This window comes from Podarcis vaucheri (genome assembly GCF_965113315.1).
Source record: "Podarcis vaucheri genome assembly, chromosome: 10".
NCBI classification, from domain to species: Eukaryota; Metazoa; Chordata; class Lepidosauria; order Squamata; family Lacertidae; genus Podarcis; species Podarcis vaucheri.
The window spans coordinates 16,861,380-16,887,132 of record NC_138748.1 but is presented as its reverse complement, the minus strand read 5'-3'; the positions used below and the strand labels follow the sequence as shown (position 1 = coordinate 16,887,132).

The 25,753-nt window shown below is 44.6% G+C and overlaps 1 protein-coding gene and 1 long non-coding RNA gene across 4 annotated transcripts in view; both read left to right on the top strand.

Moving 5' to 3' along the window:
* The window catches only part of LOC309541781, a 575,734-nt gene extending 552,091 nt beyond the window's left edge, over positions 1–23,643 (top strand). The window contains exon 3 of the long non-coding RNA XR_014223926.1: positions 22,421–23,643. This is a non-coding gene — a long non-coding RNA (uncharacterized lncRNA). The remainder of the gene's footprint in view (positions 1–22,420) is intronic.
* Positions 225–15,521, top strand: ASB15 (ankyrin repeat and SOCS box containing 15). Of its 3 annotated transcripts, none has more exons than XM_082239705.1 (10): positions 225–319; positions 2,375–2,518; positions 3,973–4,025; positions 5,011–5,142; positions 6,285–6,443; positions 7,213–7,458; positions 10,331–10,502; positions 11,182–11,752; positions 13,441–13,594; positions 14,893–15,521. In XM_082239705.1, exons 2-10 carry the CDS (start codon positions 2,397–2,399, stop codon positions 15,063–15,065), a joined length of 1,782 nt encoding a protein of 593 aa, XP_082095831.1. In that variant the 5' UTR covers positions 225–319; positions 2,375–2,396; the 3' UTR covers positions 15,066–15,521. The 3 variants fall into 3 exon arrangements, with proteins under 3 accessions (XP_082095831.1, XP_082095830.1, XP_082095832.1); XM_082239704.1 differs by having other exon boundaries at positions 310–450; XM_082239706.1 differs by lacking the exon at positions 13,441–13,594 and having other exon boundaries at positions 310–450; positions 14,893–15,051.
* Positions 23,644–25,753: the final 2,110 nt, after the last annotated feature.

Genomic DNA, 25,753 nt, shown 5'->3' with positions numbered 1-25,753 from the left:
CATGGTTGAGGCTATCATAGTTCAGTTCTCTCAAATTCACTGGAGCCCTGTCCATAGCAGTGCTTTTAGAATCTGATATCTAGGTGCGATCCTTGACTACACTTAATGGGAATGTTAATGATCAGTTTCATTGGAATTACAATGCTAATGTAAGATGACAGCTCATTTGTTTTCTTAAAGTGGTCTGGCTGAGCCAATCAGGTTGCAGATAATCTTATTATACCAGTCAGCCCTCGGATTACTTTTGATGAGCTTTTGGAGCTATCATGTGTCATACTTTCCTGCAGGCTGGAGACCGCCTGTGTTTCAGCTGGATAAGGTCAGATCTTAATTTAACTACCAACTGTGTACTTAATTTTAGAAATGCCACATGACCTAGCCATTTGCAAGGCCTATACTTGCATGCTTGAAATTCAGGGCCCAATGAAACAATGGCAAGATTTTGAAAAGGTGAGAAGCTCCCTTTGTCTATAGATTGTCAATTAACCTTATAGTGGTATCTTAAAACTAGGAATAAATCCAAATATAGATTGCGATTAATTATCTTGCTTTGAATAATCCGAGCCTGCATGCTTATTGTCCTTTTCTTCAGTTTTTGGGAGGAAAGCTAATGGCACTTGTTTATGTGTTAATCAACTCCAATTTACAGTTTTTATCCACATAATATTAAACACCTGTCCAGTATGCTTAATATTAATAAAATTATGGTTGCTAGGGATGTTTGTGAGCATCAAAAATCATTATGGAAAAACACTACTCTTGGAGAACAAAAATATTTAAATATCTTAAAAACTACTGACTTTGAAGTGCTTAGCTTTTAGCTGAATCATAACTTGAGAATGCACAAGAGAATTATGCTGCTTGTTTCTTTATTTAAAAAGCTTGAAACAAAACAGCAGGTTTTCTATCAGTTTTCTGTGAATAGGGCTATGGGTGTGGGTTGCCCTTAAGGCACTTTGTACCACTTTGTAAACTGCTTTGCAAACTTTCTGATGGAAAGCAATATATAAATACTTCAAATAAATAAATAAAAATATGGACATGACATAGTGTTGATAGCCAATTATATTCTGGTGACGTGATTCAGTGGGAGCCAAAGAAGCTAGGGGATGGTCAGAAGAGATGATTCATCTGAATATTCTCCTTCCCCCATTCTCTGTATGAAAATTCATATCTGTGTATGGAAAAATACACATTTTGAGTGTGACAGGGAAGGAGACACAAGGCAGAGTCTGGGCTCTGCAAGCATCTTAGGGTGCTGGCTGTCTCCCTGAAGATCTGGTGTGTAATCAGTGAGCTTTGTCTGTCTGTTGGAATGTTTCAGCTGTGCTTTCAACCTGTATATTTGTAAATAAATGCACACGTTACAAAGCACCAATAAGCTTCCATTGACTTCCTTCCAAAGGAAACTGCCAGTGCTATGCCACTGGAACTTTATTAATTTCTTAGAAGGCAGAACTTTAAAAATATGCATTAATTTATGAACTGTTAACACAATCCATTATGATACCAATTCAGATCATTTTACCAGTATATCACCAAAAAGATAAAATTGAATATAACATTAACATAACACCGTCTGCCACCCTGCTGTGTTTCCTTGAATGTCGCAGGTGAGCTTAACCTAATGTGTCTAATTCATGGGATTTTTGAATGTGATCTCTTTTCTCATTGCTTATTTTAACAGGTCATTCTATAATTGCCTGTGGGTGCAGGGAGGATCTCTCAATTGTTTTCTCTCTCTTTTATATATTGAATAAAGCAATACAAGATTTCAGCAAAATCATCAGTCTGTGTGTCTATTCTGTGCTTACATCTGTCGTGCTAGCTTTTTGTAGCCAAAAGTGTCAAGTTATTAGCAGTTTTCTAGTTTGGGGCACCACCTAGCAAACAGCCACCAATAAGAAAGACATCAAGTCCTTTTACAATAAATTGTGATGTTTTTCCACATATGGAGTTAGAAGAGCTAGCTTAGAATCTCACATACGTAATCACTTTAGAATAAAGAACCGAGAAAATTATCAGTTCATATTTTGTGCAAATCTTGAACATAAATGCTGAACAGGGAAGCTTTGTGTCTTGCTAGAGAGCCAAAGTTGACCAGTTTGGTTGCATAAAATCATTCATTTGGGTGGCCATATGAGTGTTAGTTAAATGTGGAGGTACATTCTAGTGATGAGTGGAAAGTGAAGCCTAAGACTAGTCATTCTTTAACTTTGTTTTTCCCCCTACTACTGTCTAGAGTTATGACACTATATTTTCTGATATACCTCTGCTTAACCATTAACCCCACTGTACTTAAACAATTGGAGTGCTTTTCAGCACAAGTCATGCAAGATATGACCTCTCGTTTATTTTTGTGGCGTGAGAACAGCTCATAAACCCATGCCAAGAAGATGGAAGGAAATGAGGGCACTGATGAAGATCATCTCACTGGCTATGCTGTTCAGTTTAGCATCCAGGAGTCCCTTGAAAGTGCAAGGAGCCAGCAAACTTCTTTCCCTGATCATGAAGCAAGGTATGTCAGCAATCTTTCAGCCCAGGTCTGAATGTCTGGTGCTGAATGTCAATATTTCACCCCCATATCTCTCCTAATTGGTTAGAGGCTCTGACTGTTGGGTACAATCTCTAGTTACTCTGGAAGAGTAAGCTGTAGGAACCTATGGAGTTGTTTATAATTTAAATTTATGGCCTGTTTTCAATGGTTTGACATGTGTCAGAGCTGCCCTAGGTCCCAGCTCACAAAGGACCAACGCCACTTCGTTGTTATATACAAGAGTCTTTATTGAAGTTCAGTTCGTCTTTCACATCAGCAGCGTGCAGCTCTACGTCTGAAACTCTAGACCGCTGAAGCTCCGTCTGAGTCTCCTCCCCCCATACACCAGTTTAAGACTCTAGCCTTGCTCCACCTCTTCCTTTGCTCTTTGCGCCTCTGGGTCCTCCTGTCAGCTGGAGTCTCGCCCCTTCTAGACTCGTCTGACGCTGAGTCCCCTGAGTCTTCCCCCTGCCTCCGGCGGGCTTTAGGTTCCCCATCCGGGTTTTCTGCTGTCCCGCGCGCCTGTACATTTGAACTTGGCGCACGCGCCCAGCCGGCAACCTTCCTCCTGACCGTTACACTGCTCCTGTCACTGCTTCCCCCTTCGGGGAGGGTAGCTGGACCTGACCTCCCCTCCGTTCCCCCACTCTCCGACAGAGGCGTGGTCAGTTCCGACTCATCTTCTCTCCCTGCCGGAGGAGATGCTGCCCCTGACACCTGAGACCCTTCCCCCCCACTATGCTGTGGTGGGGAAGCTGGTCCTGATCTCCAGCTGCTGCTTTGGGAGTCCCCACTGGCCCCCCTTGCCCTGACCATCGGCACCTCCTTCTGGGAATCTTCTGATTCGCTGGAGAAACTCATGGAATCTCTCGGGTCACTGCTATACCCCCCTACGCTGCCCTCAGATTCTTCCCCTTCGCTCTCCATCTCCTCTCTCCCCTGTGCCTCTGTTCCTGAGGCCCTGACAACATGGATACTAATAAACCTAAAAGAATATGCAGTCTATTGAAGAGTGCTAGCATTCAGTCAGTTCTTACAAAGGCAATCCTTATTTGGTCCAACCCTCGCTAAAACCAACCACATCTGGCAGGTCTTATAACACTTTTGAAATAGGCTCTGAGAATGCCTGCAATCCATTGCTCATAGATGGCATTAAGATGACACCTTTGGTTGGTCTTTGGGATTGCAGTGGGACATATGGGAGGACTAGGAAACATGTTGAGCCCAAGTGCTGAGAAATTAGCAACTCCTTTGCATGCTTCTGTCCTTTTGTGTTGCTCAACATAGATGTACCTCTAACCAGAACCACTGGTACAATGATTTAGTCTGGGGAAGTAGCAGATATATGCAATTAGATAGCAGCAAAGACTCCCAAAGCTTGAGATATTATTTCTCTCTTATCTCTTATGTCTCTCCTATCATTTCCCCCCCACTAGGTTTCTACCAGTCAGCGATCAAAACAGAAAGCTTGTAGCTGCTATAAGAGAAGGTACAAGTACTAAACGACATCACTGTTAAGTTGGTTGTATTACCATCAGTTATTGTTGTGAATGGTGGTGCAGTTGGGTAATTGTAGACTCAGAACTTAGTAGTCTAACGGGAGGGAGCACCTTCAATGGTTATATATATATGTGGTAAAGCTACATTGCATTTGGGCACTGTTATGTACTGAAGTTCTCACCCTGGACCAGCAGGGGGATACTGTAGATAGTTTTCACTCAGGTCCACATATGCAAATAAGGGATTGAAAGTGACGTTCAGTTATTGGATAGTTACAGAAAGTGGTTACAGTTGCGTTGTAGTGGAGTTCTATAAAAGCAGGCTGGCTGAACCCTTCAGTTCAGTTCTGTTCTGGCCTGTGAATAAACAAGAGCTGTTTGAAGAATTGCTGTGTCGTCTGATATGTTCACCCACAACTTAACAGGCAGACAAAATAGGATATGCTGAGTGGGGCTGTAGACTTCTACCCCCAAAACAGCATCACTGTATTTTTTTGCCAATTAGGTAAAGGTAAAGGTACCCCTGCCCATACAGGCCAGTCGTGTCCGACTCTAGGGTTGTGCACCCATCTCACTTAAGAGGCCGGGGGCCAGCGCTGTCCGGAGACACTTCCGGGTCATGTGGCCAGCGTGACGAAGCTGCTCTGGCGAGCCAGCACCAGCGCAGCACACGGAAACGCCGTTTACCTTCCCACTATTTGCACTTAGGGGTGCTTTCGAACTGCTAGGTGGGCAGGAGCTGAGACCGAAAGACGGGAGCTCACCCCGCCGTGGGGATTCGAACCGCCGACCATACGATCGGCAAGTCCTAGGCACTGAGGTTTTACCCACAGCGCCACCCGCTTCCCTTTTTGCCAATTAACCCTGACCAAATTACTTAGCTTAAAGATGTTCTGGCTTTGAAAGATGACCGTTGCTCTTCATGGAGTTAGCCTTTGGGTTTATTTCACACTGGATTATTATTTTTCTTTTGAGGTCGAGCATCTGAGCTTCAAGACTATGTGAAATACAAATATGCTTTGGATGAGGCTGATGAGAGAGGTTGGTTTCCTTTACATGAAGCTGCTGCTCAGCCAATTCAGCAGATACTTGAAGTAATCTTGGATGGTAAGTTGGCACAGGTTAGCAGAGATGGAAAATATTGTTGTGGAGGTGAAATAGGTGTGTGTGTAATTAACAAAAAGAATTGACTGTGTGCCTAGATTCAAAACATGGAGTTTTGCACACTCTCCAGTGGGAGAGAGCTCCCAGCAGGGTTTAAAACGCTCCAAGAGTTAAACAGCAGCATAGTGTGGAATGTAAGTTGTTAAACCCTTTTGCATATCCTATTTCGTCTGCCTTAAAATGTTTGCCTCCTCTTTCTATGCCTCTAGCAATGAACAGACCACACACTTTTAAATTAGTTTAAGATGCTTTCCTTACTAAATTCAAAGGTCTGGTTCATGCATTATTCCATGAAGCATCAGGGAGAACACAGGTAGATACTGTATTTATTATGTTCTATTATGTTCTATCATGTTGTTGTTATTGCTTGTAAGCCACTTTGGGATTCATTTGAATGAAAAGCAGCATAGAAATAAGTCAAATCAAATTTTCTATTACTCTGTTTCGCAAAGTTGCCTATGGGACGCTCACAAGCAGGATGTGAGAGCAAAAGCTGTCTCCCCATGTTTTTCCCCAGCAACTGGCATTTGGAAGAATGTGGCCTTTAATTCTAGAGTCAGCATATATAGTCATCATGATTAGCAGCCATTGATAGCCAATGCGTATTTATTCTCAGTTCTGGATTTATACTCTCTAGCACCCTTTCCTTCATGCAGCATTCTGCTACTCAGGCAAGATCTCATCCAGAAGTTGTACAGAGGAGCCTGCTTGGGTTAAGATGAAAGCATGAATCAAATACATACATGTTCTCATAAGACACAAATTAATAAGCACGCTACAGTGGTACCTCGGGTTACAGACGCTTCAGGTTACAGACTCCGCTAACCCAGAAATAGTACCTCACGTTAAGAACTTTACCTCAGGATGAGAACAGAAATCGCGCGGCGGCAGCGGGAGGCCCCATTAGCTAAAGTGGTGCTTCAGGTTAAGAACAGCTTCAGGTTAAGAACGGACCTCCGGAACGAATTAAGTACTTAACCCCGAGGTACCACTGTATTGTTTAATTTTAAAAATATATGTGCATTTTTACAAATGTGGCATTGATACAGGTGTTTGCTTGTTTTTTAAAAAAATAATAAATCTAGCGTCTTATAAAGCAATGTGGGAATATAAAACATGCGATGGAGAGACACCGTTGACGTTGGCAGCCAAATCTCGCCATGCAGGAAATGTCAGGACGCTGTTGGAAAAGGGGGTCTGGCCCAATACCACTAACCGGAAAGGAGAGACTCCTCTTCTGATTGGTAATTGCTTCATTAATGGCTTGCAGTGTTTGGGCTTGCTGCTAGTTCATGTAGAATCCAAGGCTGATCACCCTGGAAACTGGACAGGCAGCTGAAGAATGCCCTCCCCCCCTCCCAGCTTAATGAACACATTTTATGCCACACAATATGAACACTAAAACCAATTACAATAAACACGACCAATAAAAACCTAAAAAACAAACAAACCATCTATACAGAAAAAAAGACAGGTCTTGCCCCTCTGAAAGAGGCCACAAGTACTTTAAACCCTTCAAATTAACATCAAAAAGCCCAGGTAAGAAGCAGCAGAAAGCTGCTGTTTCTAAGGATGTGCATTCCTGCCCCGTATCCCATATCCTGTCTCAGAAGTGGTACAGAAAGAAAGAGGAAGCCCTACTCTGCCAATATTAATTTTGAATATATTTTATAAAGGGTTTGGGGGAAGGGTTAGAGGATCACGAGGGAACTTTTGCAAATATGGATGAATGGTGTGCATGCTTTTTTGGAACTATTGCATGTGCATATGTATCATTGGCCATAAAGTTTATTTATTTTTTGTTGCTCTGCTGCAGCCACCATTGGAATACTGCTCTCAACAGGTTGGTTGGGATCAGATTTTGCCCTCTGACCAAAAGTGATTTCCTGCCTCTGCTATACTCACCTACGTTAGAATAAGTCTCATTGAACTTAGTGGGGTTGCGAGGAGTGCAGAATAAGGACAATATCGAAAATGTTTCATCTCTTCTTTTTGTCTGTTTCAATCTGTAAGCAACAAAACAGGGCTCGTATGAAATGGCTTCCGTTCTGATTGAATTCAATTGTACCGTCAATCAGCCATGTGTAAAACGTTGGTCGGCAATGCACGAAGCGGCGAAACAGGGTCGCAATGACATCATTGCTCTGCTGCTGAAGAATGGTGGCAACGTGCACCTAAGAGATGGATTTGGAGTAACTCCTTTAGGTGTAGCTGCTGAATACGGCCACTGTGATGTGCTGGAGCATCTCATTCATAAAGGTGGGTTTGTACTTCAACAGGTAGCAGTTTACGCTGCAGCAAGGCTCTTTGTTTCTGAGCACAACTCAAAGTGTAGGTGCTGACCTTTAAAACCCTAAATGGCCTTGGCCCTGTATACCTGAAAGAGTGTCTCCACCCTCATTGTTCAGCCCAGACACAGATCCAGTGCCAAGGGCCTTCTGGCGGTTCCCTCACTGTGAGAATTGAAGCTACAGGGAACCAGGCAGAGGGCCTTCTTGGCAGTGGCTCCTGCCCTGTGGAATGCCCGCCCATCAGATGTCAAGGAGATTAGTAACTTTATAACCTTTAGAAGACATCTGAAGGCAGCCCTTTATAGGAAAGCCTTTTAATGTGTGATGTTTTAGTATGTTTTTATTATGTTTATATATGTTGGAAGCTACCGAGAATGGCTGGGGCAACCAAGTCAAATGGGTGGGGTACTATTGTTATCATCATCATCATCTCCTTCAAGGCCTTTAGGGGCTCCTTTCAGGCCACATCTGTCCAGGGAACAGAAATCTAGGGTGGTATATCTATGTCATGATTAACTTGCATTCATTGATTTCAATGGGTCTGACTTGGGCTGCCCCTAGTATCACTATACCATATCAAATGAACCCTAATAGAAGAAGATTCCTGCTGGATCAGGCCAGCAGTCCATCTAGTTCATCACCTTGTTCTCACAGTGGCCAACCACATGCCCATGGGAAGTCCACAAGCAGAACCTATCCAGGATCTCTGAGGGCATAGCCCGAATCTATTCAAGTCCACTTCTGTGCTTACCCATCCTAAACTCCATTTAGGAACATACCGTAGGTAGCTGCCTTAGATGAGTCAAACAGTCATTCTAAGTAAAGGTAAAGGGAACCCTGACCATTAGGTCCAGTCGTGACTGACTCTGGGGTTGCGGCGCTCATCTCGCTTTATTGGCGGAGGCAGCCGGCGTACAGCTTCCGGGTCATGTGGCCAGCATGACTAAGCCGCTTCTGGTGAACCAGAGCAGCGCACGGAAAGGCCGTTTACCTTCCCGCCAGATCGGTGCCTATTTATCTACTTGCACTTTGACGTGCTTTTGAACTGCTAGGTTGGCAGGAGCTCACCCTGTCGCGGGGATTCGAACTGCCGACCTTCTGTTTGGCAAGTCCTAGGCTCTCTGGTTTAACCCACAGCACCACCCGCGCTCTGTCATTCTATTTAGCCAGGAAAAAACTAGTTTGGTGTAATGAGATAGAGTGTTGGACAGACTGGGAAGACCTTGGTTCAGTTATTGGCTCAGCCTTGAACATCTTTGTCTTTGGGCATGTCACTGAATTTCCCTCACAGGGTTGTGTCTGAGTTTATAATGGTATCTACCTATAATGCATTGACTTTCTTCAAGTAAGAGCAGTATACAAAAAGAATTGGAAAAACCCAACCGTAGAAATCTCCTCTTTGTACCTCGTTAACTGTTCATAAAATGTCGAGGAGAGAGAAAAGTAATAGTGCTTTGACAATTTGTGACACTGAGATTAAGATGTGGCATTGCACGGGTATTTAAATATTGCGCTATATAAGGCAGTACAAGGTCACATAGGCACAAAACCTCATTTCTTTGGTTTTGCTCTCTATTCCTGAATCCTCATTATACTCAGGAGCAGTGGACTCTTTCAAGTATTCGGTATTGAAGAACTGTCCCCAACCAACTGTTCCTCAATTAATTTCGATTTGTAGCCTTTCTCATCTGAAAAGGCTCCTTGGGGTATTTTAAAAGCAAGCAAGATATAAAATATATATCGTCCTCCTCTGCTCTCAACCTTTAGCTTAGCCCCTAAAGTACACCTCAAATTAAAGCTGATTACATTGCTCCTGGTAAAGTTTTAGGACTGGTCCCACCAACCCTCAAGCCTATAAAAAACTCATCATGCCTGTCATGAACCAGTATGCTGTAGTGGTTAGAATGATGGACTAGGACCTGGGAGACTAGGATTCAAATCTTTTCTGAGCTGTGGAGCTCACTGGGTGACCTTGACCCATGTGACTGTCTCAACTTACTTCCTTCTCAGCATTGTTGTAAGGATAAAATAGGGAGGGTGAGAACCTTGCATGCCACTATGAACTCTCCGTAGGAAAGGTGGTATGTAAATAAAAATGTAATTTAAAAATGTAATTTTAATGCAGCTCTTAGGCCAAAATGAAAATATAACCCAAACATCGTCGATGAACCATTTCTCCCTTAATTAAATACTGCATACTATTCTTTTTGCAACTGTTTGGTTTTAACCTGGGCTGGCTTACATGTTTTTCCTTTTTGACTCCCAGTGTTGTTGAGTTTAAATTCAATTTCAGCCCTAATAATTGCTGTAATTGTAAATCATCTAGACACATGTAGTGAAATAGTAAACTAGAAGACACAAATGAGCAATTGCCAAGTTGATGTGACAATTCTATCACAGAGCACCTTGATAACGAACATTAATTTTTGTTTGTGGTTGATTTCTGTGCCTGCAACAGAGAATCACAGCAATATTTTTATCTCCCTGGCACACCACAAAGGCATTTAAGTTTTTAGCTTATATAAAATTGGAAGAGTTGCAGTCATTCCATTCCAAGTATACCGATAACAATTGCAAATAAATCAGTCTCTGAGATGTATGGGTCAAAATAGAAGTGGTGGTCAAATCCTGCAAAAAAAATGTGCTCACCCTTAAAACGCAAGTGATTGTCACTTAAAGAAGAACATATCTCTTTAATCTCTTCAAATGTTCTGTTCTACTCTGAGGCCGTTTTGGAATTCAGTAAATAATAAAAGGAGAAGAAATTGCTGCCCTTTTTAATGCAAGTATTTACTTAATATTGTTTTGAATTAAATGGTTGGTTTGTCTTCCTCCGCTAGGTGGCGATGTTTATGCTACAGCTGATGATGGCTCATCGATATTGTTTGAAGCAGCTGGAGGTGGCAATCCAGACTGCATAACTTTGCTGTTGGAATATGGGGGAGACAGTAATTTGCCTAATAAGGCAGGGCAGCTCCCTATACACAGAGCAGCGTACGAGGGGCATTATTTGTGAGTATTCTTCCTTTCGCTCTCCTGGCTCACATATATTTGTGTCAAAAAGAATAGAAATGTTTTCGTTTTGGATTTTAGTTGTACAGTACTTTGGTACATATGTGCCACTACCAATGTATGTGACACCATAGCGATATAATAAAAGCCAAAGAAGGTGCCAGGGTCCTGCCCAAATGAGCTTAAAGTCTGTGGCTGCATCCCTCTGCACATTTACCTGGGAAATAAGCCCCAGTGAACAGGGGGCTTCTATTCTAAGAAAACTATTCTACATAAAGGGACGTGGGTGGTGCTGTGGGTTAAACCACATTGCCTAGGACTTGCTGATCAGAAGGTCAGCAGTTCGAATCCCCGCAGCGGGGTGCTCAGTCCCTGCTCCTGGAAATGCAGCTTGAGACCTTTTCAAGCAGAACTGAACTTTACGACCTCAGTGAGTTACAGGTCCTCTCATAAAGAATCAAGTGTTAAGCTGTACGTATAATTCTACCTTTAACACAGATAGCGGACTTTACTTATCAGAACATATTATAAAGCCCACAACTGAAAAAGTAGCAAAATAATAGTGTACACAACACCTCCTTCCAGCACTGAAACAAGAGTTGCTTTTCTGATGGCAGAAAAAGTGTGGCAGCCTGTTGTGTTTTTCAGATTCCCCGTTAAATTCATTTTCTGCCCTTAGGACCCTGAAATTCCTAATTCCCGTGACATCCCAAACTGCAATCCGGAAAAGCGGGCAGAGTCCCATGCACTCGGCGGCAGATGGCCAAAATCCACAGTGCCTGGAACTCCTCCTTGAAAATGGTTTCGATGTCAACGCCACCCTGGCAGAGCACATTTCTAAAAGTTATGACGACGAAAGGAAAACGGCGCTTTACTTTGCCGTTTCCAACAACGACATTCTGTCCACCGAAGTATTACTGCAAGCTGGCGCAGACCCAAATAAAGACCCTCTCAACTGCCTCCTCGTGGCCGTGAGAGCTGGCAACCACGAAATCGTCAGGTTGCTTCTTTCTTACGGAGCAAACGTCAACTGCTACTTTAACCTTGTGAATGACACCCATTTCCCCAGCGCTATTCAGTACGCCTTGAATGACGAGGTGATGCTAAGGCTGCTGCTGAATCACGGATACCTTGTGGATCTGTGTTTTGACTGCATGCATGGGGACATCTTTGGAAATTCTTTCGTATGGTCAACTCCGGAGGAAGAGGTGTTACCAGGATGGACATCTTGTGTCATTAAAGATAATCCAGTAAGCACATTCCAGGATTTTCCATTCTGCTCTGTACTACTCTTAATTGAAGGGACGCGGGTGGTGCTGTGGGTTAAACCACAGAGCCTAGGACTTGCCGATCAGTTGCCGATCAGAAGGTCGGCGGTTCAAATCCCCGCGACGGGGTGAGCTCCCATTGCTCGGTCCCTGCTCCTGCCAACTTAGCAGTTCGAAAGCACATCAAAGTGCAAGTAGATAAATAGGTAACGCTCTGGCAGGAAGGTAAACGGCATTTTCGTGCGCTGCTCTGGTTTGCCAGATGCGGCTTAGTCATGCTGGCCACATGACCCGGAAGCTGTACGCCGGCTCCCTTGGCCATTAAAGTGAGATGAGCGCTGCAACCCCAGAGTCAGTCACGACTGGACCTAATGGTCAGGGGTCCCTTTACCTTATTCTTAATTAACATTTTAAATCTAGGGTTTTATATTGTCTACTGTTATAGTTAAGATTGTAAGCATTTCTCTATTACTAGTGCCTGCTTCCAACGAAAAATGGAGCAAAGGGGATAGATTTTTATGAATAATCACCCCTTCCTCTATTTTTAGCCATGATAACAAAGTCCAAGTATAGAGTGAGGCTGATGCTGCTAGCTAAGGGCTATTGTAAGAAGAAAATGTTGGCACGTGTTTTGTGTTCTTTCCTCAGCTGATAAGGATGCTTAGGGATGCGTACATAACACGGGCCCATTGGTCTAGCTTTCTAAAATCACTTAGGCCAGAGTACGTAAATTCAAGCCAGCTGATTTAGTGCCACTGACTGCATAGGAACCTGATCTTATCACCCATTGGTAAAAGGAATACTCCATGAACAAATGATATACATTCAATTGGCGCATGGTGCTAGGAAGAACTTTTGCTGGAACATCACCAATATTATGTGCAATGCTATGTGGGCAACAAAGCTATCCCAGGCACAAAATAGCTCAAATGTAAAATAATATTAAGGTGGTACCAGTGGAAGCCGGAAGAGACCACTAGTAGTTCCAGTACTTGGTATCCTAGTTGCCTCTTGGGTGCTAGGGGCAAAGAGGTCTGTCCTGTGTTTGGCTGACCTTATATTATTTCCTAGATTCAGGGAAAGATGTATGAACAAGTGATAGATTTGTTTACCTCTGCCATCTTTCCTGTCATAAGAAATCAGCATTACTACAACAGTGCAAGAAAATCTTGTTAATCTTGTTAATCTTGTTAATCAGTATGAAAGGCAATACTAGTTTAACAGCTTTGTTAATTGGGTTGCTCACAGGGCAAACACAAACAGATGTCAAATAATGTATCTGTTTTCATTTCAGAATGTAACATCCCAATATCTCTCAAAGACACGCAGAATAGTAGAAGTTAAAGATGGCATTTTTTCTTTTAAGAATTCTCTGTGTATCTGAAGAAGTGTGCATGCACACGGAAGCTCATACCCAGAACAAACTAAGTTGGTATCTAAGGTGCTACTGGATTTTTATTTATTTATTTATTTATTTTGACTGCTTCAGACCAACACGGCTACCTACCTGAATCTAGAATTCTCTTCAGTCTCTTAAAGCAAAGTGCCATAGTTCTTGGATTATTGCATTGTATTTTATCATGATATATTTGTGAATTCTGCACAGTTTTATTGCAAGGACATATACCTTGGGAGATTTAAAAAATAACACTGGATATATTTCGTTTCAGTTCTGTGACTTTATCACCGTTCCTTGGATGAAACATTTAGTAGGACCCATCGTTCGTATTTTGATAGATTACATGGATTATGTTCCCCTTTGCACAAAACTTAAGTTTGTCCTGGAGACCCAGAAAGAATGGGCAGAGATCCAGCAGATATTAGGTAAATGTGCAGTCCTGGCTTGGAAATATGCATGTTGTTGAATTCTGTAAATAATAGCTGGACCACATTTTTCGTAGATCCAAAAGTGTGTATTTTAGGTCACATGAATATGTTCTCTCAGTAGCCCCATTTATTTCCGAGGGATTATATATCCCCTGATTTTAAGCATTTTTACTTAGAATAAAGAGGATTTACTTCCATATAAATGTGTTAAGAATCAGGAGAATAGCGGAGGGAAGTCTAGTAATACTCTGCCCAGCAAAAAAAGATAAGAACTCAGATGGAGAGATGAGTCTTGGGATGTGTGGGATTGTCAGAGTGGATGTAGCAAGGGAGAGAGCTTGCTTTGTAACCCCTGATGTGGAAAATAAAAGAAATATTATGGGTTGCATTCAGCATAGTGCTAAGGTACGCAGTCCATCAGTGCAGGGGTTTCTCCTTCCGCAACAGAATGTTCTCCACCTGCAATTTCCCTAAAACCTTGAGCAGATTTGGGACAACACAGGACACATGAGGGGGATGAGTGGGGTAGGAATCCCAGTGCACTAGTGGTAATCCATATGTGAATGCGGTTTAATTTGAATATTGCCCTTTAGAAACTCTATTGGTAAGGGCAGTGAGCCACAAAAAAAGCTTGCTTTCTTCCTAGTGGTCCAGCAATAAAAGTGCTGGCATGTTTGCAAAGCTAAGCAGGGTCTGATATGGTTTCAGCTTGGATGGGAGACTGCCGTGTTGATAAATACCTGCATTGCAGAGGGTTAAACTAGGTGAGAAACCCCCCTTTCCAGCTCTATGCTTCACCTGACCTGCATAATCATTAGTTTTTATAGCATCATGCATGAATGGGCAAGGTATTAAGCAGAGTCGCTAAGCCGTATGCCATAAGCCATTATGTCATAGCAGCACATAAGAAATGGGTATTAGTGGCAAAAACAGCAGTATTTATTAATTTTATTTATTTAGAGAATTTGCACCCCACTCTTCAGCCAAAAAAGGGCTCCCATAGTGGCTTACATTTCAATCAGTTAAAACAAGACAGTCCCTGCCTGCATTGCTCATCGTCTTAAAGAAAAACAACACACAAGAGGAAAGGGACAGGGAGGGCAGAGGAAAATTACACTGTACATATTGTTAAATAGACATATTTTTTAGGTTGTGCTGGCATCGTATTTGCTATGTGCTATGCTAGTTGGTTGTAGTGAACTGATTCCCCTCCCCATGCCTCTTAGATAGTCACTAAGTTTATGGGACATATTTTCCATTGCATTTCCCTCTTTTGTTTCATTTTCATCTTCCAGAGAATCCTCGCCCGCTAAAGCATTTGTGCCGCCTGAAAATACGTAAATGTATGGGATTGGAGGGGACACAGAAGCTGCGGTCCATGAACAGGCTTCCCGTTCCGCCAGTTCTTAAAGCCTATATCCTCTACAAAGAGTATGATCTTTATGGAAGGGACCTACATTTGCCGTGATTTGCAGAATCCAGGCATTAACACATTTACTTGGAAGTTAAATTTGGAGTAACCATAAGGATGCCAGAACGGTGAACTATGGCTTTGGATCCAGAAGCTTTCTTGCATGTTGTGTGAGGCAAGTGAAACTAAATTCAGATACGTTCTTCAAAAACATGAGAGCTGCTGTCACGTGTTAACTCCTTATAGCACTGTGTGAACTCTTGCACAAACTCCACAAACTTAGTTTCACTCGTGGTTCCTTGGCATGAACATTCCTTCTCTCTCTCTCTCTCTCTCTCCCCCCCCCCCCGTATTTCTACAAAGCCATATAAATTTGTGCTCTTCCTGTGATACAAATAACTGCCTCTCTCAATACATATTGCAATTAAATTCTGTATATTTTCACATATCCATCCTACAACGCAGTTATTTTTTCTTTCCTTTTTAAAAAATAAGAATAAAAATTGAACCTGATCTTTGGACTCCACTCCAGCTCTAAGCATTAATACATCTAACACTTGGTACCCAAACCAAAAGAAAACACCAATATTCAGGCATGATCTGTACCCATGATTCTTGGGTCTAGGAGGATACTGGAAGTCTCCCTTCTTACGATCTTCACGTGGAATCCCTTTGGACCTAGCTTTGCCACTTCTTCATCTGCCTGTGAACACCTCACTATAAAATGTTCAATTCTTAAACAAGGCAATTACAGCATTCAAAGGAAAAAGGGAGCAACACGGCATTTAATGTAGAAAACTAGCGATCCAGCTATTTGACTAATAACAGTTCACTATTTTTATGCGAATGCACAATGATTCGCTATTGACAGGCGAGATGCAAATAATTTGCTGTTAAATGTCACTTGAGTCCTTTATCGACAAAGATCCAAGGCAGCTTATAAGAAAAAAGGGTATACAAAATGCAGGATACGATGCAAGACAAACAGCAAGTTATCCATATAATACGAAAGCTGATCACCCCATAAAAATTGACAGAACTGGCCCTGGTACAAAAACCAACAACTGGGAATTAATAAAGCAGCCCATTTCAATCTAGATGTTGGATATATCTGGAGTATCCGTGTTGGGGCATACAAAGCATGCCTGATGTGTTTTATTTTAGTCCCCTCCAATTTGTATGTGCTTAAATTATCCCTGTTGACAGCACCAGTAGCAACCTAGCTGAATGATACGCCTATGAGGCATGTGGTCATAATCTCTTGCTGACTTGTGCCTATTTTGGAGGAAGAGAGACACGGTATGGCTATGGTACAAGACCAAAGTACTAGGCCCCAAGGTTGTTGGAGGCAAACACTGAATTATTTGTGTGTTGCGGGGTGGGGGTAAACTTAAGGGAAACTGAGAGTGTCAAATGAGAAGTCAGAAGAGATGAAGGACAGGCATACAATACCACATAGATCCCTTGCTTGAATAAGTGAAAGCATACCCTCCAACATTTCTCCAATGAAAATAGGGACATCCTATTCAATAATAATGATGATGATAATTTTATTATTTCTGCACTGTGCATCTGACTGGATTGTCCCAGCCACTCTGGGTGGCTTCAACATACGTAAAAACATCATAAAGTTATACAGATGTTTTCTAAAGGTTGTATAGTTACTTATATCCTTGGCTCAGTTGCATAACTCCATACCCTCCCAACATTTCTCCAATGAAAATAAGGACGTCCTCAGGAAAACAGGGGTGGGTGGCACTGTGGTCTAAACCACAGCGCCTAGGGATTGCTGATCAGAAGGTTGGCGGTTCGAATCCCCGCAACGGGGTGAGCTCCCGTTGTTCTGTCCCAGGTCTTGCCAAACAAGCAGTTCGAAAGCACATTAAAGTGCAAGTAGATGAATAGGTACCGCTCTGGAGGGAAGGTAAACAGCGTTTCCATGCACTGCTCTGGTTCGCCAGAAGTGGCTTAGTCATGCTGGCCACATGACCTGAAAGCTGTACACCGGCTCCCTTGGCCAATAAAGCGAGATGAGCGCTGCAACCCCCGAGTCATCCGCGACTGGACCTAATGATCAGGGGTACCTTTACTTTTAAGGAAAACAGGGACATTCCAGGATCAAATCAGAAACCGGGGCAGCTTCTGTAAATCCGGGACTGTCCCTGGAAAGTAAGGTAAAGGTAAAGGTCCAGTCGTGGCTGACTCTGGGGTTGCGGTGCTCATCTTGCTTTATAGGGACACTTAAAAGGTCTGATTGTTTTTGCTTTATGCAAAGCCTCCTTTCTATCTAAGGATCTGCCATGCTGCTTTTGGCCATCTCCTTCAGTTGCCAAAATTGCATAGGAAGGGAGTCCCCGCAGGATCAGCCTCTCTTAGTGCACAACTGTGTTTCTGGGGTTGTGAGCGAAAGATTGCACCACTAAGTGCCTTGGCATGAAAAGTCATATAATTACAGCATCCTACTTCCACACCCAAAAGTTACATTATAGAAACGAGTAATTAGTGTTTGTCAGGAAAATAGGTCAGTGGAAGGGGGCTGTGTGAATGTGAACAATACACATTCAGCTCAAGTGAGAATTATTTGGGTATTTCTTCTTTAAATAACACCCTAGCATGTACCTAGGGTGGGAATTTTGGTAGCACGCAGAAGTATTCAGCAATAATACAGGGTACCACCCACTAGGTTTCTTCTGCTGTGTATTATCAGGCAAGAGCCTTTAAAATGAATTGTGATTTCACAGTAACAGAGTCATGGTACAGAGATGGAGGATGTAGCCCACCAGATATTGTTTGACTCCTGCCCCAATCACTGCTGTCCATTGGCCACGCTAGTTGAGGCTGATGGGTATGGGAATTCAACAACATAAGACCCATCTCTGCTTTAATAGATTACTCCCATCATGTGCATTTTAGAGCATTATACGTAAAACCATGTAAAATATCAGAAAGTGTTCTAGGGCAAAAATAAATAGATGGATAAAATCTCAGTGGCCATAGTTTAAAAATGTTAAATCAGTCTGCAGATAGTACAGTGGTGCCCCGCAAGACGAATGCCTCGCAAGACGGAAAACCCGCTAGACGAAAGGGTTTTCCGTTTTTGAGCTGCTTCGCAAGACGATTTTCCCTATGGGCTTGCTTTGCAAGACGAAAACGTCTTGCGAGTGTTCCGATTTTTTTTCGCCCCCCCCTTTTTCTAAGCCGCTAATAGCCTTTTAGCCGCTAATCCGCTAAGCCGCTAATAGGGTTGCTTCGCAAGACGAAAAAACCGCTAGACGAAGAGACTCGCGGAACAGATTAATTTCGTCTTGCGAGGCACCACTGTACTATACACTTCTTTGCATAAAGTTTTTATATCGTGTGCCTATTTAAATACTGTCTTTTAAAAATTAGCATTTTAATTTGCTCTAATTACAAGGTGGGTTGCAGGTGGCACTGTGGGTTAAATCACAGAGCCTAGGACTTGCCAATCAGAAGGTCGGCGGTTCGAATCCCCGCGACGGGTTGAGCTCCCGTTGCTCAGTCCCTGCTCCTGCCAACCTAACAGTTTGAAAGCACGTCAAAATGCAAGTAGATAAATAGGTACCGCTCCAGGGGGAAGGTAAACTGCGTTTCCGTGCGCTGTTCTGGTTCACCAGAAGTGGCTTAGCCATGCTGGCCGCATGACCCAGAAGCTGTATGCCGGCTCCCTTGGCCAATAAAGCAAGATGAGCGCCACAACCCCAGAGTTGGACACAACTGGACCTAATGGTCAGGGGTCCCTTTACCTTTACAAGGTGAATTAAAAATTAAGCATGGTGACAAAATAGTGCCTGGCCAAAAAAGCATTAATAAAGTTATGCTGTTAAAGATAGGTTCACTGGCATAAAATATCACTGCACTCAACAAAGCCACACCTTTTTTTTAAAAAAAGAAGACAGTAAAGTGTATTTTAAGGTGACCTACAGCTGTAGAGATAATTGCCATTGTTCTGTTATTTTCAAAACGTTGTATTTTATGCAATCCAAGATCAGTTGACAGGAACAAAAAATAAAGGAGGGCAATGGTTTGAAAACAACGTCATGTAGATGCCCTATAAAAAGTGAGTGAGCAAAGCCAACTGAGTTTAGGGAGAAATATTGTTCAAAACTGTTCAAAAACCAAGGCACAGCTTCCAATTGGCTGCAGAAGCTTCCTGCAGCCACAGAAGTTGCGTCACATGTCCGGCTTCTGAAAAACCCAGCACACCAACTTCCGGGTTTGCGGCATTCGGGAGCTGATTTGTTTGGGAGCCAAGCCGTTCGAGTACCAAGGTACATGAAAATACAGTGGTACCTTGGGTTACAGACGCCTCAGGTAACAGATTCCGCTAACCCAGAAATAGTACCTCGGGTTAAGAACTTTGCTTCGGGATGAGAACAGAAATCACGCGGTGGTGGTGCGGCGGCAGCGGGAGGCCCCATTAGCTAAAGTGGTGCTTCAGGTTAAGATGTTTCAGGTTAAGAACGGATCTCCAGAACTAATTAAGTTCTTAACCCGAGGTACCACTGTATGCATAACATTGAATAAACCAATTTGCTACCCTGTCATGGTATTTTGCCATCTGCTGCTTGAATTAGCCCATGTCAAATGGTGGGCTTGCCCTAGCTTGAACTTTGTGTCCCATGCTAGACACTTTGAAGAGGCCAAGTCTGCACGGGAAGTATTTCGCTCATGTCTTACTGTAGAATCACAGAATTGTAGAGTTGGGAGGGTCATCTAGGCCAACCCCCCCCCCCACAATTCAGGAATCTCAACTATAGCATCCATGACAGATGGCCATCCAATCTCTGCCTTGAAAACCTCCAAGGAAGGAGAACCCACAACCTATTGAGGGAGATTGTTCCACTGTCAAACAGTTTCTGCCTTGCTCTATCACTCACTGATAGAATGAAAAAGAACATGATTTCCCCCTTGACTTCATGTTTACAATACCATCAGGGCAGATAACCTGAACAACAGGGCCATTTGGCAAAAACACTCAGCTGAAAAGTTATTCCTTCACATGCCTTCAGCAATGTGTTTTGCCTGGCGTTGCTGCCCTGATACCACTGTTAAATGTAGGGGATGACTCATCGTTCTCAAGGACAATACAGTATGCCCAGTTTTCAAATCTGTCTGTCTGTCAGCCATGCTTAGATGTCTGAAAGTCTCGACCTCTCTCACCCTTTTCAGCCTCCCCCCCCCCCATTAAAGAAACAGCTTTGTAACACAGATTTACATGCAGCGACGATATACATGCAGGAAGGCTTCGTTTCCCAAAAATGGATCGCCATAGTACCTGTGTGATAACACACAAGGTGTTTACGTAGCTGCACAAGTCAAGCTGACACAAGTTGAATGTGAGAGGCACAAGGAACCTTTCACACCTTCCACCATGGCACTATTTGTCACTGCAGTGGCTTATCTGGGGGCTCAGGTGGCAGCACACAACTGTTAGGACTTCAGGGATTGCGTGTCGAGACCCCACAGCCCCCCCCTTGTTTAAAATAACTCACATAAGGACACAGATATTAGGTTTATGTTATTGGGCAAATTTTGGCCACAACTTTATTGAATTACAGAATGTGAGCGGTATTGCCTTAGGCATTGATTCGACCTGACTTTATCTGACTCCTGTCCATTGTGCAGGAAGTCCAGTAAGGGTAAGCCACCGGTAGGGGGAGCCCTGTTGATGCGAACCAACTCAAGCTCCCCCTGGTGTTCCCATCAGGGTCGTGTCAAGGCCTTAGCCCCCCAGCTGGGCTTCGGACTAGATCAACACCCCCAGATTCCTTTAACGGAATACCCTTAAGCATGGAGGGGCAGGTGATGGCCACACCTCCCTCCCCCACACAAGGTCAAACAATGCCTAACCGCAACCCTAACAAAGTTGTGACGATTGCTACGAGGTAGGCGAAAACCAAGTGGCCAGTGCCAATTTGCCAAGTGGAAAAATTCCTACCAGGCCCCTCAAACAACCAAGGCGACCAACCAAAGTCCATAGCAAGGCCATTGCCTAACCTGCAAAATAGGGAGGTAGGGCGGGTGATTGAGGAAGCGAGCCAAAAAGTAAGTCCTCTGGCTCGCTCTTCAGTTTAAACGGCCCCGGCCATGCCCCCCCCCCACCAGCGGATTGGCTGGCTGGGCTCTGACGTGGCCGGGATCCCCCGGGCAACGGGGAGTGGGTGGCCACGCGGTCCACCGCAACTCCTTCCCACTGGGAAGTGGAGCTGATTTGTGGGGTGTGAGATTCGGTTTTGGGGAGTTGCAGGAAAAAATGAAGGATGAGCAAGGTGTGCTGGGAGAGGCAGAAAGCTGTGTCCCTTTGCATACTTTCCAACATTCCTCAGATGAAAATAGGGACATTTCTCAGTCCCCCATAACTGACCTTTCTGAACCCTCCCCGTTTTTGCCCCTCTCCTCCGCAGATCATTTTCTATCAGAAGAAGTGCAAGTGTCACTACCCTTCACCAATGAGACAGGACAGTTAAGTCCAGTCGAAGGCGACTATGGGGTTGCGGCGCTCATCTTGCTTTCAGGCCGAGGGAGCTGGTGTTTATCCACAGATAGCTTTCCGGGTCATGTGGCCAGCATGACTAAACTGCTTCTGGAGCAACGGGACACTGTGACAAAAACCAGAGCGCACGGAAACACCGTTTACCTCCCCACCTTTACCTCCCCACCTGTTTACCTCCCCACCTGTCTACTTGCACTGGCGTGCTTTCGAACTGCTAGGTTGGCAGGAGCTGGGACAGAACAACGGGAGCTCACCCCGTCGTGAGGATTCGAACCACCGACCTTCTGATCAGCAAGCCCAAGAGGCTCAGTGGTTTAGACCACAGCGCCACCCGTGTCCCTACCAATGAAACACAGCACAGACACCCTCCACCGTCCTGAGAAAAATCCCTTAATCCTAATTTAATATTATTTCTTGGTAGATTTACAAAAAGAACACATGATGAATTTTAGAAAGGAGCAAAATTAGACAGAGACGCACAAATCATGCTTTTTTAATTTAAAAAAAAATCAAGACTCCTTGCGCTCCACTCTGCTCCCCCTTCCTTCCCTCCTAGGGCAGCCCTGACCTCTGCTTGTCCCTCAGACGTGGCAATTTACACAGGGCTGGGCCTAGTGGCAGCAGTCTCTTCCCCTGTCACAGTCCAGTCTACGGACGATCGAAGTCCCGGCTGAGGACGTTGGGACCAGGGGCAAGGTGGCGGGGTGGGAGCAGGAACGAGAGTCCAGAAGCCAGGGGTCCGAGGGTCAGGAAGCAGGGAGTCAAGAAGCCGAGGTCCAAGGATCAGAAAGCAAGAAGCCAAATGCAGCAAGGCAGAAAACAAGTTGCTGTGGCAAAGAGCCGAAGGGAAATGCTGACCTTATATTCCTTCCCGGCTCTTGCCCCCAGGTGCTGTGAGTTACCAAACGGCCTCACCTGTGCAGCCATGCCTTGCCTCTTCAGAACAAACTTAGGAAGGCCCCAGTCCTGCGAAGCCCTACTGGTCACAGGGCCTGGCTCCTGCACGCACCCCTGACACCTCACCCACTCTCCAGCAGCTGCTATGAGATGCCCAAGGGAAGAGGCCAGCAGCAGCGGCCATGGAGAGGCAACAGGGTGCTCCCTTGTAGCCTTCACTGCTGCTTCCTCTGCTCAGGATGAGTACCGACTCATCCTCCACCCTGAGCTCAGCACAAGTGGGGAAAATAGGGACATTCCGAGATCAAATCAGATACTGGGATGGCTTTTTAATTCTGGGACCGTCCTTGGAAAATCGGGACACTTGGAGGTTATGCCTTTGCACCTCTGACTGGAAAGCTAGGCTGTTGTGAACGGAGAGCAGAGTTTTTGAAATGTACTCATCGCTTGGCATCCTTTATCAGCAGCTGCAGAGGCTGCTTCCGACTGAGTTGAATTATCTGCAGTTCCCTGACCACGGTGGCGCGGAGAATAAGAACCAGAGCCTATTTACTCCTTAGGGTCCAGAGTCTGAGTTTAATGGTAAAAGAAAAGAACACAGACGAGGGTGTGTAGCTGTTGGAGCTTCAGGAATTCTACTCCTTCCCGTTGGCAGTAAGAAGCAGAGAAACAAGATAAGTCCTTTTTAATGAGTTTATTCATTCATAACAGAGAGAGAGACAAAAGAACACTGTCTACCCTAATCATGGCGTTGCTCCAAACTGGGTTTCTGCTCCCTCCTTCCTAGCAGCAGCATCTGCCCTTACGGTGACTATTCATGGTCAAATGTCTGATTCCGTTGCTTCTGCACTCTTAACAAATGCCGAGTTCTGGGAGAAGGGGGATCAGAAAGACTCTCCAGTGGCAACGCATCAATTGGCTGGACCACCATAGTTCCCCTCTAACACTTCTCAACTCTGTTCGCCTATCTATGAGCTTTGACTTCCCTCAAACCCCTGCTATAAATCAACACTGCGTTCCTCTTCTCCTGCAGCGTCAGGAGATGGGGTGGTGATCTTCACTATTCCTCCTCCTCCTCTTTCTCATGCTCTGGAGTCCAATCCTTGACAGTAGCGCTCTGATCAACTAAATCCAGGCATTCTGAAGGTGGAAAACACAAGCAGCTGCTCCAGAAATCTATCTTGCTGCATTGATAGAATCGGTGAAATTAAATGGCAAGTGAGATACCACCTACAAGAGTGGTATTTTGTGTTTGCACGAAGCTAGGGCTGTGTTCTGGGACTTATACAGAGTTCCTGGGGTAAGGAAATGCACAATGTAGCCTCGTAATCTGGGGAACCGGGTTCGTGTCTCTGCTCCTCCACATGCAGCTGCTGGGTGACCTTCGGCTAGTCACACTTCTCTGAAGTCTCTCAGCCCCACTCACCTCACAAAGTGTTTGTTGTGGGGGAGGAAGGGAAAGGAGAATGTTAGCCGCTTTGAGACTCCTTAGGGTAGTGATAAAGCGGGGTATCAAATCCAAACTCTTCTTCTTCTTCCTTTCAGCATCCAGAGGCAGACCGTGACTCCTTATGTTTATATTGGGTCTGCCCAATCCAGAAGCTTCAAGCCAGAATGCAATATATTTTAATATATTAAGAATATAAGTGTGCTACCCTGGCAACTCACCTCTAGGATTGTAGTACCTCTTGAGATGCTCAGCAGAATTCATTTGAAAAGATAGTGCGTACAAAGTAATTTTCTTGATTTCTAGGGCATAGTTTTTCTCAGGTAACATACCGAAGAGAAAGTTTTTACTTGAGGAACTGTATTGAGAATCCACGCTAACTAGCTTTTCCAGCCTAAAACCTGCCATTTCAAAAACGCCATCTGTGAAAGACATAGTGTCAATGAGTGTCATTTCCTAAACCTTTGGTTTAGCCAATATGGTTGTCTTCAGATGTTGGATCTCAACTCCCGGCAGCCCCTGCTGGCAGGACTGATAGGAACTGTAGTCCAGCAACTTCTGGTTGGTCTCTCTCTCTCTGTGATGGCCTGGGAATCTGATTCAGAGGCTGAACCTGAGGAATCCCAGCCTGCACAGGAGTCCCCGCCTCCAGGGCCGGCTGAGCTGGGGCAGGGGCTTGAACCTGAAAGGCCCTCACCTGTGCCGGATCCTCAGGAGCAGACACCAGCTGAATCTGCTCTGGCCCCTGAGGTGATGGAGGACCCATTGCCTGCAGGTGCTCCACTCTCAGCCCCGTCAGGGGAAGGGGAGGTTGCCTCTGGGTCCGGTAACCCTCCAGCCTCTCCTGAGCTGCAGAGGCTCAGGGCAGAGAGGCGGAGGGAACTAAGTTTTCGCAGGAGGAGTGCTCACCTCCAGGCCAGGAGAGGTGAGTCACCTGTGGACCGGAGCCGCCCTATGCCTCAGAGGAGATAAAGGCCATTCAACCCAGTCCCAGGTTGCGGGAGCAACATCGTTGGTAACCTGTTCCTGCCAACAGCCTGTCCTGCTCTTCCAGAGTTCCTGACCACGCCTGGCTCCTTGCCTTGGACCCTGCTTCGCCCTTGACGGACAGCCTCCATACCCTCGACCTAGGACCGGACTCAGACCACGCCACATGGTAACCCCCCACCCCCCGGACCAACTCTCTCTCTCTCTCACTCACACACACACACACACACACACACACACACACACTGAATTATTTTGATAATAGCACATGGTGTCAATACTTAACAGTTGCTAACACAAAAGTAGCTGAAAGTTGCAAAATGGTTAGCCGACATGGCAAATCTATTTACTTTCACATGCATCTATTCACAGTCCAGTTCCATTTCTGCATTAGGGAGCAACCAAACCCCAGCTTCCAATCAGCAGGGCTTTACAAAGCAGTGGTGCTACTGCCAATTTTTGCTGCCCTGCTATACATGGAGATGACACAGCAATTTGGTCTGCATTGGCCTTGATGCTGCGGTAGGACTGGTTATGGATGAAATGGATCCCGGGTTGACTCAGCCCATGCCCACCATGAAACATGGTCTTCTGCTCTGGCAGCACTTCCACCTGACCACATATTTAATAGGTGGAATAGGAAGTTCTGCACCTGCGGATTGAAGCCCCAATTCATTAATGGGGGCCTGCAGGAGAATGGCTTAGTTGGTGGAGACACATTCACCCAACACACAGACACCTACCTCTGCCAATCCGTGATTTATTTATTTGTTGGTCCTCTCAAAATACATATTTAAATACTCATTTAAATGTGTGCTTCCTCTCAAAATATGTATTTAATGATGCTTTGGCATGCGTAAATGGCCGAAAATCACCTCAGAACATCAAGACAATGTGGAC